Source organism: Lethenteron reissneri, chromosome 7 (assembly GCF_015708825.2).
Source record: "Lethenteron reissneri isolate LAM-NWPU_2019-01 chromosome 7, ASM1570882v1, whole genome shotgun sequence".
NCBI classification, from domain to species: domain Eukaryota; kingdom Metazoa; phylum Chordata; class Hyperoartia; order Petromyzontiformes; family Petromyzontidae; genus Lethenteron; species Lethenteron reissneri.
The window spans coordinates 7,660,223-7,672,335 of record NC_083785.1 but is presented as its reverse complement, the minus strand read 5'-3'; the positions used below and the strand labels follow the sequence as shown (position 1 = coordinate 7,672,335).

General features: G+C 56.7%; 1 protein-coding gene across 3 annotated transcripts in view; it reads right to left on the bottom strand.

Annotated features, from left to right (window-relative positions):
- LOC133356763 (tyrosine-protein phosphatase non-receptor type 4-like) overlaps positions 1 to 12,113 on the bottom strand; it is a 71,914-nt gene that overhangs the window by 41,202 nt on the left and 18,599 nt on the right. For all 3 annotated transcript variants that reach the window (XM_061574430.1, XM_061574446.1, XM_061574438.1), the window contains exon 2: positions 6,680 to 6,834. In XM_061574430.1, the coding sequence (XP_061430414.1) occupies positions 6,680 to 6,817 (138 nt within the window). In that variant the 5' untranslated portion in view covers positions 6,818 to 6,834. The remainder of the gene's footprint in view (positions 1 to 6,679; positions 6,835 to 12,113) is intronic.

Here is a 12,113-nt window from a genome sequence, read left to right as displayed (position 1 = left end):
GTTTACACATCGCACCAGGTACCCATTTGTGTGTGTGTACACAACCGCCATTTGCCACTAAGTAGCGGTGACGTCACCACGCCGCTTGTGCCAGGCTCTGTGCACGTTAAGGCCAGGTGAGGTGTCCAACGCCCGCCGGCAAGAGATCACGGGACGGACCCAGGTGCCGTGGGTGGACTGAGTGAGATGACTGGCCGATGAACCACAGGTGGTGCGCGCGTGCGTGGCAGCTCCCAGCACACAGCTCTCCAACGTTCCGGCGTGATTTCCAGGAAGTTACACTTGTGCGAAAGAAGGAACGTGCGGTTTGCTGGAAATTCAGAAACACGACCGCTGGAAGAGTGCCCACGGGTATTTTTCGCGAAGCGATGCAATTTGCAGGCACGCCACCACCGCTTCCCGAATGCACTCGAGGCACGAGTTTGAATTCAATCCACGACTTACGCAGAGGCCGTACCCAGCAGCAGCAGCGGTAGCGGCGGCGGCCGGGGCAGACAGCATTGCGTTCCCAACAATCGCAATAATTTAATACGTTTGGTATTCCGAGCCATTCTCATAGCGCGGGGCGATCGCGATGGCAGGCGCTGCCAGCACGCAGCGACGTTGTCGTTGCCGTGCGGAACCTCGGCCGAGTTAATCCCGCGGTGTCGCCTTTCAGCGTTGGGACGTTTGGCCAATACCAGTTAAATTGATTTTTTTAATCCTATTTGGCTACGGGAGGAAATCGGAGAACCCCGGAGGGGGTACACGCAAGGGGGGCGAGAACACAGAAACTCCGCACGGACAGAAAGGCAGGCGCCCGAGTTTGTAAGCGAACGTAGGCTCGCGCGGGGCGGGGGTATCGGTCCCTGGTGAATGAGCGGGGCCGACTGCGCGTGAGCTCGGGGACGGGTTCACGGAAACTACCGCCTGCGCCTCCCGGTGGTCAAGCGCTGCCTGGCGTCGAAGCACGCCACTGTAAATCGCCCCCCTCCCCCGCGCCACTACCGTGGGGTACAGGGTCGCCACGCAGGGGGTGGGCGGGCGGGCAGGCAGGCAGGAGGGCGGGGGGGAAACCGCGGCCGAAAAGCCGACAGGTCGCCAAAAGCCCCAGCGAGTGGAAACGGCGTACGGCCCTTCCCTCAAGCAGCTACACGTGTTCCTATTTCTGAAAAAGTTATTGAACGAACAAGATGCCAATCGGCACGCGTACAAAAATTCCGCCGCGCCACCCACCCCCACCCCTCCACCGCCATCAACAGAACTGAGTGCCATCACTGTTGAAAGATAACGTTTTCATTCAGAGGGTGCCTTTCAAACACCCATATTGACTGCGTTGTGAAGAGCGCGCTTTAGTGGCGACGAATTAGTCAGCCCAGTCCTCTTTTGACATTTGCAGTTGTGTTCCTGCCCCCCCCCCTCCTCGCCCGCCACTCTCTCTTCCTCCTTCTCTTCCTCTCTCTCCTCTGCTTCTCGTTCCTGCTTCAGATCACAACTGGCTTCTACTCTCTGGATGCGTCCGTGTCTCCGGGATACGGCGCTCGCTTGCTTTGTTGACAAAGACTCGAATTAAAATAACGGCCGGAAAAAAGAAAAAAATGGACACTTTACGTGAGCTCTGTGACGTGCATTTCAGGGGTTCAACCGCGCGTGCCTGAAGAAGACCCCCCCGGGCACGTAATAATAATGATGATATAATAAGAATGCAATTTGTAACGCGCGCAAATTTGCGGACGGAACGGCCGCAACTCAGAGGCGCGGAGCCAAGCTCAGAGCCGCTCGAAAGTCAGGTCGTCGAGGCGAGTTTTTAAGTGTCTTTTGAAGGAGACGATTGAGGTGACGCTGCGAATGTGCAGAGGGAAGGTGTGCAGCGAAACGTCGGACATCGTGCCGAACAAAGAGCGGCACCACCCAAACGAAACACATCGGACGGCTGTACGCTGCGCCTGGGTGAATGGAGGCTTCTGGGCCGTGCGATTCCTATGCAGGGCCCGGCCTGGCTCGTACTTTGGCCGGCGGACCGCCCTCGTTGGTAACGTTCCCATAGTGCGGCGAGACTGCGAAAACATACGCGGCGATACGCGCCCCTCACCCACCTCCCCCCCCCTACTGCCAGCGAGTGTTTTTTTATTCGCCAAGCCACGTGCCACTGCCAAGCACACGTCGGATTACCGAGGGTATCCCTCGATACGGGGAACTTTGTCTCAGCGGTTCTAATTATAAAAACTCAATGGTTCCAGTTGATCGCGGGTTAAAGCGTTCGCAAGAGACGCTGCTGGGGTCCTTCTCATGAATGCTCCGCAAAGCCTTGTGGGCCATCGACAACGAACGGCACTTCCCAGTCGAGGCCAATTACTCAAGAGGGCCCCCCCCCCCACCCTCGTGCGGGCGCCACCGCCAGATGTGACGACCCAACTTAATTATTGACATCCGGTCCCTTCTAACTATGGTGCCCACAATGCACGAGGTACGCGCCCGGGACCGACGCACCGATTCCCATCGATTCACACGCGCACAAAACGTTGCCCCCCGCACCTCCGATGAGCACGGTTGCCTACGGACGCTGCGAAAGAAGTTCAACATGCGTGCGTACGTAGACACGCACGCACGCAGCGAGTTGTGCGGGCAAAGGATCGATTCTGTTCCGCTTAGATGCGTTTCTCTACAATCGGTTCACGTGAACCCCCCCTCCCTCCCCCACATCCCCCCCCCCCCGCTCCCACCATACGACCACTGAAGTGCAGGCGCACGCTTCGAATTAATAAAACCGATCCAGGGCAATGATTCCAATGTGCAGTCCCAAATATGTGGATAATTTATTTCCCCGAAAATGGTAAATTTGGAAAGTGACACCGGCACGGAATTGGCCACTTCTCGCAAATGACACCAGGGGAAACCGGTGACGTCCACCGTGAAGCAGACAGCGTGCATTTACCATGAACACACCGCTAGTAATAACATGCCTGACCCGAGCCATCACCTAAACTTGCCGAGCCCTAGCCTGAACTCTAACAAGCCGAGCCCTAGCTCTAACACACCCGGACATAAACTTGATTTGGAGAGTAACACCCTGACATGCCTAACCCTAGCCATCATCTAAACTTGCCTAGCCCTAGCCTGAACTCTAACAAGCCGAGCCCTAGCTCTAACACACCCGGACATAAACTTGATTTGGAGAGTAACACCCTGACATGCCTAACCCTAGCCATCATCTAAACTTGCCTAGCCCTAGCCTTAACTCTAACAAGCCTAGCCCTAGCTCTAACACACCCAGACATAAACTTGATTTGGAGAGTAACATCCTGACATGCCTAACCCTAGCCATCACCTAAACTTGCCTAGCCCTAGCCTTAACTCTAACAAGCCTAGCCCTAGCTCTAACACACCCTAACATTCCCAGCCCGAACATGCCTAGCTCCAGCCCTTACTCTTACACATCTTACCCAGCCACGCGTATCTCTGGCTGTCAGCCTGCGCACCTCTCACACAAGATCACCGTGACTCTAACAAGATAGTCATGAGATCACCGTGACTTTAACAAGCTCCACGGTGGCTCGGAGATGTTCACTACCTCGCCTGGTATGCAGGAGGTCGTGGGTTCGATCCCGTCCCTGACGCCTGTTGTATATTTGGAGTTTGCGTGTGTCTCTCTCTCTCTCCCAGTGGTCGTGTGGATTTTTATCCAGGTCCTCCAGTTTTTTCATCCACATTAAAAAATAAAAACGCGTGAAGCCTATTTGGCTGTTATAAATGTCCACGTGGTAAGCCACTTTGTTGAGCTATCGATTGTGGCCACGTGACTTGTGAAAGAGAGCTACGTAGCTCTGTGGGCCTTACTTGGAAAAATAAACATAGTTTAGTTTTTTCTTTAAACCGCAAACCGCTGCTACCTCTGGGCCACGCTGGGTGGTAAGCATCCCAGGTGCTTAAATGAGCGCTTGGTGGTGCTCCGTCGACAAACCTGAGCCAGTGGTGGAAATTCCACATCCCTATGACAGGGGCTATAATATCTCCATAGAACGGCCACTTTTGAGTAATCATAACACGCACAAAAAACACAACCTTCCGTCATAAAGTAACAAAAACAATCCAAGCATTACGTAAGCGTGGTTGGCTATATAACCATTAACTCACCCGTATGACTAAGCGGAGGAATGTACCACTGCTTCCCTCCACCTTCCCTCCCAATCACATCCGACAGTGCCAGCAGCAACAGCAGTGCCAGCAGCAGCACCAGCAACAGTACTAGCAGCAACAGCACCAGCAGCAGCAGTACCAGCAGCAGTATCAGCAGCAGTACCAGCAGTATCAGCAGCAGCACCAGCAACAGTACTAGCAGCAACAGCACTAGCAACAGTAGTAGCAGCAACAGCACCAGCAGCAGTAGTATCAGCAGCAGTACCAGCAGCAGCACCAGCAACAGTACTAGCAGCAACAGCACCAGCAGCAGCACCAGCAACAGTACTAGTAGCAACAGCACCAGCAGCAGCAACAGTACTAGCAGCAACAGCACCAGCAGCAGCACCAGCAACAGTACTAGCAGCAACAGCACCAGCAGCAGCGGTATCAGCAGCAGTACCAGCAGTGCCTTCTTCTGCCGGCCGTCAATCGCGCGCGACTGCAACTCTCGCGTCCCCCCCCCCCCCCACATCGCTGACAGGAAAAATGAATTCGCAACAGAACTCTCGCTTGACCTGCCCTCCCCACGACTGCCAACCATCAGCAAGTAAATGACGGCGAAGCAGCCCGCGAGCTCGCCCGCACGCCCGCCCGCTTGCCCGCCCGCACGCTCGCTCTCCGCTAAAAACACAGTGACCAACGCGCCCCATGTGGTTCGGCCACTAGCCTCACTCTCCCGTCCACCGCCCACCCCCCTTGTGAGTTTTCAGAATGTACTGCGAATTCCTGACGAAGCGTATGCACTGGGAGTGAAACGTCGGACATCGTGCCAAGCAACTGGGGCGGTGCAAACCTAAAAACCCATCGGTCGGTTTTTCTTTTTGACCAGCATCAAGCAGTAAGCGTTAATGTTGTAAAGGACGAGTCGGTGGGTCTTATTGAATTGAGCAGGGAGGGAAGAAGCAGATAGGAAATTGTTGTAGTGAGCGAGCGAGCGAGTGGGTTGATGAGTGAGTGAGAGGGTGTACGCGTGTGTCCGATGCTGTGACCTGCAGCAGCGGTGGTGGTTGAACACAGTGCGGATGCGACAAAGCTGTCAATCTGGTCGACCGAGTCAGCAGCATGGGTGGAGGAATCAACGAGCAAAGTTCGTGGGAACAGTAAGCACGGCGCTAGCGACATGGGGAGTGACGAGAAGGCGTCCGATCACCGCCGGCGAGCGAGCGATCGAGCGAGTAGTGCGAATCGGTGAGCGTGTGGGTTCGTCAATCACGGCGACGTAGTTTGCCAGGAATTCCATCAGGTGTAGTGAGCTAGGAACGGGGTTGCCATACCCCAGATACGTCGACAGCTACACGGACGACACAGCCGTGAAATCTTACACAGCGGGGGGGGGGGGGGGGCTTTGTTGTCGTCAGCGGGTGGGTGGGTGTGGCGTGGCGGTTTTGGGAGCGGTCACGACAGCGGGGAGGCGATGGGGTCGGGGGAGTAGGTGGGGAGGTGGTGAATAGTGGGGGGGTTGGGGGGGGTAGGGCGTCACCCAAACGCAGGTGCGCTGCGGCCGAGAGATGGGGAGGGGCGGTGCCCTCCGCCGCGCTCTCTCTCCGGAGCGGCATTCCTTCGTCGTTGGCGGCAGCGGCGCAAACACGCAACGGAGGAGGAGGGGGCGCCTCCGTTGCGTGGCGCGCTGCCCGGACAGTAACATTTTTGAGATCTGCAGTGGGAGGCGGTAGGTCGACCGGTTGCTTGCGGGAAGCCTCCCTCGCCTTAGATGTTGATAAACACACCGCGCTGCACGTAAGCTCCCCCGGTGCGAGTTTGAGGTTGCAGCGCCGTGGCGCCGTTCGCCACGGTGGGGGGGGGGGGGGGAGGCAATCACTCTCTAAAGAAGCAACCACAAGAGGACAACTTCGGGCAACTTTGATCAGGCTACGCACAGTGGTGCTTGGAGGAGCACGGTGTTGTGTGGCGTGGCACGGTGAGATATGGTGCGAGTCAGCGTGGCACGGTGTGTCACAATGTGGCATGGCGTGGTACAGCGTGGCTCAGAATGGCACAGCGTGGCACGGCGTGGCAGGGCGTGGCACGGCGTGGGACGGTGTGGCACGGTGTGTCTCAATGTGGCATGGTGTGGCACGGTGTGGCATGGCATGAGATGGCATGGCACGGCATGGGACGGCATGGCACGGTTTGTCTCAATGTGGCACAGTGTGGCATGGCATGGGACGGCATGGCACGGTTTGTCTCAATGTGGCACAGTGTGGCATGGCATGGGACGGCATGGCACGGTTTGTCTCAATGTGGCACGGCGTGGCACAGTGTGGTACGGTGCGGCACGGTGTGTCTGCACGCGGCACGGTGTGATACGGCGTGGCTCGGAATGGCACGGCGTGGCACAGCGTGGCACGGCATGGCACGGTGTGTCGCGGTGCGTCTCAATGTGGCACAGTGTGGCACGGTGTGGCACAACGTGGGACAGCGAAGCACGGTGTGTCTGAACGCGGTACGGCGTGGCACGGTGTGGCACGGCGTGCCACGGCGTGCCGCGGTGCGTCTCAATGTGGAGCGGCGCGGCACTCACGTTGACGGCGAAGACGTGCCGCGAGCCGTCGAGCAGGCTCACGCTGCAGGCCACCGTCACGCCATCCCGGTCGCGGCTCGGCTCGCCCGGCTTCCCGCCGTGCACCCCCGCCGCCGGCAGCCGGAAGCGCGCGCTCATGCCTGTGTGCCGCCAGCCTGCACGGAGACAACGACAAAGATCCCCCGTGTAGCCTTACCAGACTGTTGGGGCAAGTGCGGTTGGCGAGCGGCACCTATGAAGGCCGGAATGGCACACGAGGGGGTGGATGGCCATTACCATGCCCGGCCGCCTTTGCCTCTAGCGGCGATGTTTACGCACCGCACCAGGTACTCATTTGGGTCGACCTAACGGAGGCCCGAGACTGGTTCAGATAATCGCCACCGGTGTTGGGCATCAGCAGGAATCGAACGCGGGTCACCGGGTTTGTAGCGCAGCGTGCCAACTGCTATGCCACCACCCCAGTTGTGACGACATGAACTCACAAACACACAGACGTAAGCACACACAAGCACACACACACACAAACACACAAGTACACACACACACACAAAAACTAAGATGTCCCATATTATTGGTTCTTTCGGTAAAGTCACGTAGATAGAAAACAAAAATCGAAATTAAAAGCAAAAAACCTACGACATTTCCATCGCAACACAAGCGGTCTTATTCATCTACGTGACTTTACCGAAAGAACCAAGACTATGAATTCCTGCAGTCACAAAAGTTCGAAGTCTAAAGACGTCCCAGTATAGACTTTAACACACAAATCCGCCGTTACATTGTATTTTTGTGCTCCCACAAAAAGCGTTAACAGCTCTTGCCCCAAAGTACAGTCTATACACACATACACGTCCACGCAAAAAAGACAAAGCTCCCCCGTATATGTGCGGCAAATGCCATTCGAGAGTAGCAACTATGACGGCACACGAGGGGGTGGGTGGCCAGCACAACACTCGGCAGCCTTTGTCTCCCAGTCGTGATGTTTACACACTGCACCAGGTACTCATGTTAGGCCGAGTCGACCTAGGGGAGGCCCAGGGAGCGGTTCAGATAATCGTCACCAGGTCTCCAGGTTTCGTCGCGCAATGCGCTAACCGCTGCACCACCGCTCCCCCCCCTCCCCGCACAGACGTACACACGCAGGTACAAGCGAGCGAGTGTGCGTGGCTGGCTCTCTGCAAGCCACGATGGGGTTGGTGGTTATTACGCTCACAATCTCGCCATCAATGTTCTCGGGTAGCAACTTGGCAGGAGGGCTCTAACCACCGACACACTGCGATTGGGGTGCGGCGGCGGTGCCGCAGTGGCGAAACGGTTAGTGCCAACGCGCTACGAACCCGGCGGCACGGGTTCGATTCCCGGCCACAGCTGCGACCCGCGTGGCGAGCGGTGTCCGACGGCGTGAGGTGGATGGGGGGTTGGTTAGGATTGTTGGTGGGGGGGGGGGGTTGAGGAGGATGGGGCCTTCGTTCAGCCGCGGATTGAATCCGGGCTGTACAATTGAAAATTAAGAACCAAGAGTGGAGAGCATGGCCCCAATCAAAACGAGGCGGCCATCAAGAGAGATTTCAATCACTTTCCCGATTTTCTTTCCGTTTGTTCACCGCTGTTGCAACGCACGGACTCTCCACCCCGATAGCCAAACAAACTCCAGCACCACCCCACCCCGCGGCGAAACAACGTCGATAAGCTTCCCAGTTTCAGCTCACCGGCCCTATCGGAATCAACGACGACAATGTGTACACAGCGACCGGCCGACCCAACGCACGGAGCGGACGGAGGCCTACCCACGCCGCGCCGGGGTCGTTAGGGTTCGCCGGGTCAATTCAGGTCACCGAGGCCCGGTTCGGAAAGATCGCTCTCACCAGCGGTGTTTCAGCCGCGGCCGGGGAAGCCGGGCGCGCCGACCGCTGCGCCACCGCTCCACCACCAACGAGGCCCCAAGCGGCGATCCGAACGGCCGGGTTGTGCCGCGCGGTCAGTCCCCACCGAGTGCGACCTGCCCGTTCACTGACCGCGGCGCGGTGAACCCTTGGCTCCTCTCACCCTCAACCAGTATATATACAAGGATGGTTTTCTTGGAATTTCTCTTACTTGATACAGCAATCGTGCTGTGACGGTTCCACCTGAAGACGGAAGCTTGTGTTGCCTCCGAAACGTCGTGATTTTTATTTTATCAATTTTAATTTTTTACCTACGTGACTTTACCGAAAAAACCTAAGAATATGAATCCTTGCAGTCACGAAAGCTTCAAATCTAGAACCATTTGACACCGCTGGGCGGACAGAGGCGGTGGGGAAGAGTGAGAATTTCAGAAACGTGCCCAATCATTAGGACTGTGGGGGCCGGGAGGTCGAACCGGCGGGGGCCGGGAGGTCGAGTAGGGTACACGATCGACAGCGACGTGCTGGTGTTCGCGCGGTAACCCCCACGGTCGTGTGGGGGGGAGGGGGGGGGAGGCGGCGGGCGACGTTCCTTCCCTGCGTTTGCGCCAAACCAGACGGGCCGAAGAGTCCCGGCGTCAGGGCGGAAAGAGCCGCCGGTCGAGGAGACGCATCGCCGCTTCTCCGCCAACCGTTACCGCTGCGCCGCGCGCGTTTGCCTTTCTCTCCAAGCCGGAAACTTTAAAAATAGCGTCTCGCCACTGTCGGGCCAAGAACCGCAAGCGTCAAAAAACGGCAATAGGATCCCCCCCGCGCGTTGACGTCAACCGCGGCGGCCATCGCTGGTACGGAAGAAATGGTCTCTGCCAGAGGAATGTGGATTTTCCACCGGCGGCGGCTTGAGGTTCGTCGGCGGTGGGGAGGGGACGTGCCCCCCCCCAACTGTCGCCAGAGCCACGGCTCTTGCCGTGGCAGCTCACCGGGACATCGGTGGCCAACAGCAGCGGGGAATGTTCAATCGGTCCGTCCCGACGGCCGGGGGCGTCGCACCCAGACGATTGGCACGGGGGTTTGGCTACGTGCGGTGCGAAGGAAACAATTCCACCGCGTGGGTTCCTCGTGGTTGTAGCTGCTCGCACGGCTCTCTCCCGACGCGCGTTCAGGTTTGCGCCGCGAGCTGCTCGGCACGGAGCCCGACGTTTCGCTCCGCGTGCTGCTGGGAGCCCCGACGGCAGCGGTGGCAAGCGCATGGACCCGCTTCCCCGAGTCCCCTTCCTTTCGGCCCGCCACGTGTTTACATTTTCATGACTATATTAAAACAATTATATATATACATTTTAAGCTTCTACCTAAATTGAACCTGCATTTAAACGTTGAAACGTGGGATTTGGCGGGCTCTGCCGAGGAAAAAAGAAAAATCAACTCTCTTTTCGGATTTTGAAAGGGTAAATTAATACCGTATTCATTATGCGTTTAATTCTCGTTGGCCCCAACTGTGTGGCCTGCTGGAGGTTGCATTTGAATCCAAACCGGCCCACCGTCCGATTGAGTTTGACACCCCAGCTCTACGGGAACCGAATGAGCGTCAGCGTGCCGAACAACACACGGCTCGGCCCGCGGACACGACTGAGAGCGCCACATCAGAAGAAGCTCCCCGGCGCCCGCTTCCACAGGCCGTACTCTTCACCAAGTCGACGCGATTTCCCCGCTGTAGCGAGCACAGACGCATCGGCGCTCATCTCAGCCCCGAGCCAGGGGTAGGAATTCCTCATGCCGATGGCGGAGGAGTCGGCAAGTCTATCCATCCAGCGATCACTGTTCACTTTCCAACCAAGTAGTAGAAGTCACTCCCCCACGTTCCAGATATAAACTGTCATCTCGTGCCGCGGACGCCTGATAGCACGACACCAACTCGACGAGTGTAAACAAAAATAAATGTGTTTACCCCCCCCCCGCCGCTGCGGATTTCAATGCCCTGTCGCGTTTTTCGGGAAGGGCTGAGGTCACAGTGGGGAAGGGACGGAGAGGAGGGGGAGGATTGGTCGATCAGGGAAGGGGCGCGGGGGCTGCTACGCACGTTTCTGAGAATTGGATATTGGTCAAAGTTTTCCCCGACAGACTTTCGCAACAACTACCTTTGCTTATGGCAGCCGCCCCCCCAACCTTCCCCGGACTGCCTGTCCATTTCCTGCATATGTGAGCGTGCGTGTGTGCGTGCGTGCGTGCGTGCGCGCGCACGTGCGCAGCGTCATCTCAGTCAGTCGACCCATGGCACCTGGGTCTGCCCCGTGACCTCCTGCCTGCGGGCGTTCGACGCTTCACGTGCCCTCAGCGTGCACATAGCCTGGCACAGGCGGTGACGTGGCGACATCACCGCCACTCAGTTGCGAATGGCGGTTGTTGTTGTGGGCAGCGATAGTGCTGTGGTCGACGCAATAACCTGACGGAGGCGTCAGGGCGATCGGCAGGGACCAGGAGGGATGGCGACGGCGTGGGGAAGCCTTCATCCGGCGGTTGGTGGGCAGCAGCTAGCGATAACGACGACGACGACGCCACTCGTCGTTGAAGCTGGACTCGTGTTAATCCGTTGCTTAGTTGCGCCACGGTGGCGAAATGTTAACTACCTCGCCCGGTGCGCAAGAGGTCGTGGGTTCGATCCCGATCATGACGCCCGTTGTATATTTGGAGTTTGCGTATCTCTCTCTCTCCCCGAGGTCACGTGGATTTTTCTTTGGGTCCTCAGGTTTTGCCCTCCAGATGTAGGGTCAACATCAGGCGTTTTAGAGTATTTGGCTGCTATTGATGTCCACGTGATAAGCCACTTCGTTGGGTTATCATGTGGCCAGGTCGCTTCTGCTCAGCGGGGCCTTACCTGGTAAAATAAAAATAGCTTCTATATTTTATTTTGTCAACACAAGAATTGCTGAGTCCGTGTGTCTGGTAGAGTACATGTTTGCGGTTTGAGTCCCCGTTAAATTAAAACATATTTTAAGTTCAGTAGTAGGTTTTTACCCTTTAAACTGGTACAAAACTGACACCTTTATACAAGGCATCATGTTTGCAATAACCACAACACAAGCAGTCAAAATGCAAACAAAAAGAAACAACTCTGATAATGATAATAATATGCACTGTTATCATTATCAGAGTTGTTTCTTTTTGTTTGCATTTTGACAACTTGTGTTGTGGCTATTGCAAACATGATGCCTTGAATAAAGGTGTCAGTTTTGTACCAGTTTAAAGGGTAAAAACCTACTACTATATTTTGCCACTGGCCACTGGTAAAGGAGGTCTCATAATATTTTAAGTGTGTTGCTTACCCGTTGAACAGGACATGTACAGGCGGCACAGTCATTCAAGCGGCGCAGATTCCTCTCCCGGGGTGGGGGGGGGAGGGGGCGAAGGTCGAATTGAGCAATTGGCAAGCTGCGCCGCAGTGGCGCAGATGGTCACCGCGCCAGGTTAGGTGCACGTTTTAGAGCCCGCGGAGTGGCCGAGGCTTTTAACCGACGGGAAGTCCCGTGCCACAGAACGCCTCGTCGCAGCTTTGC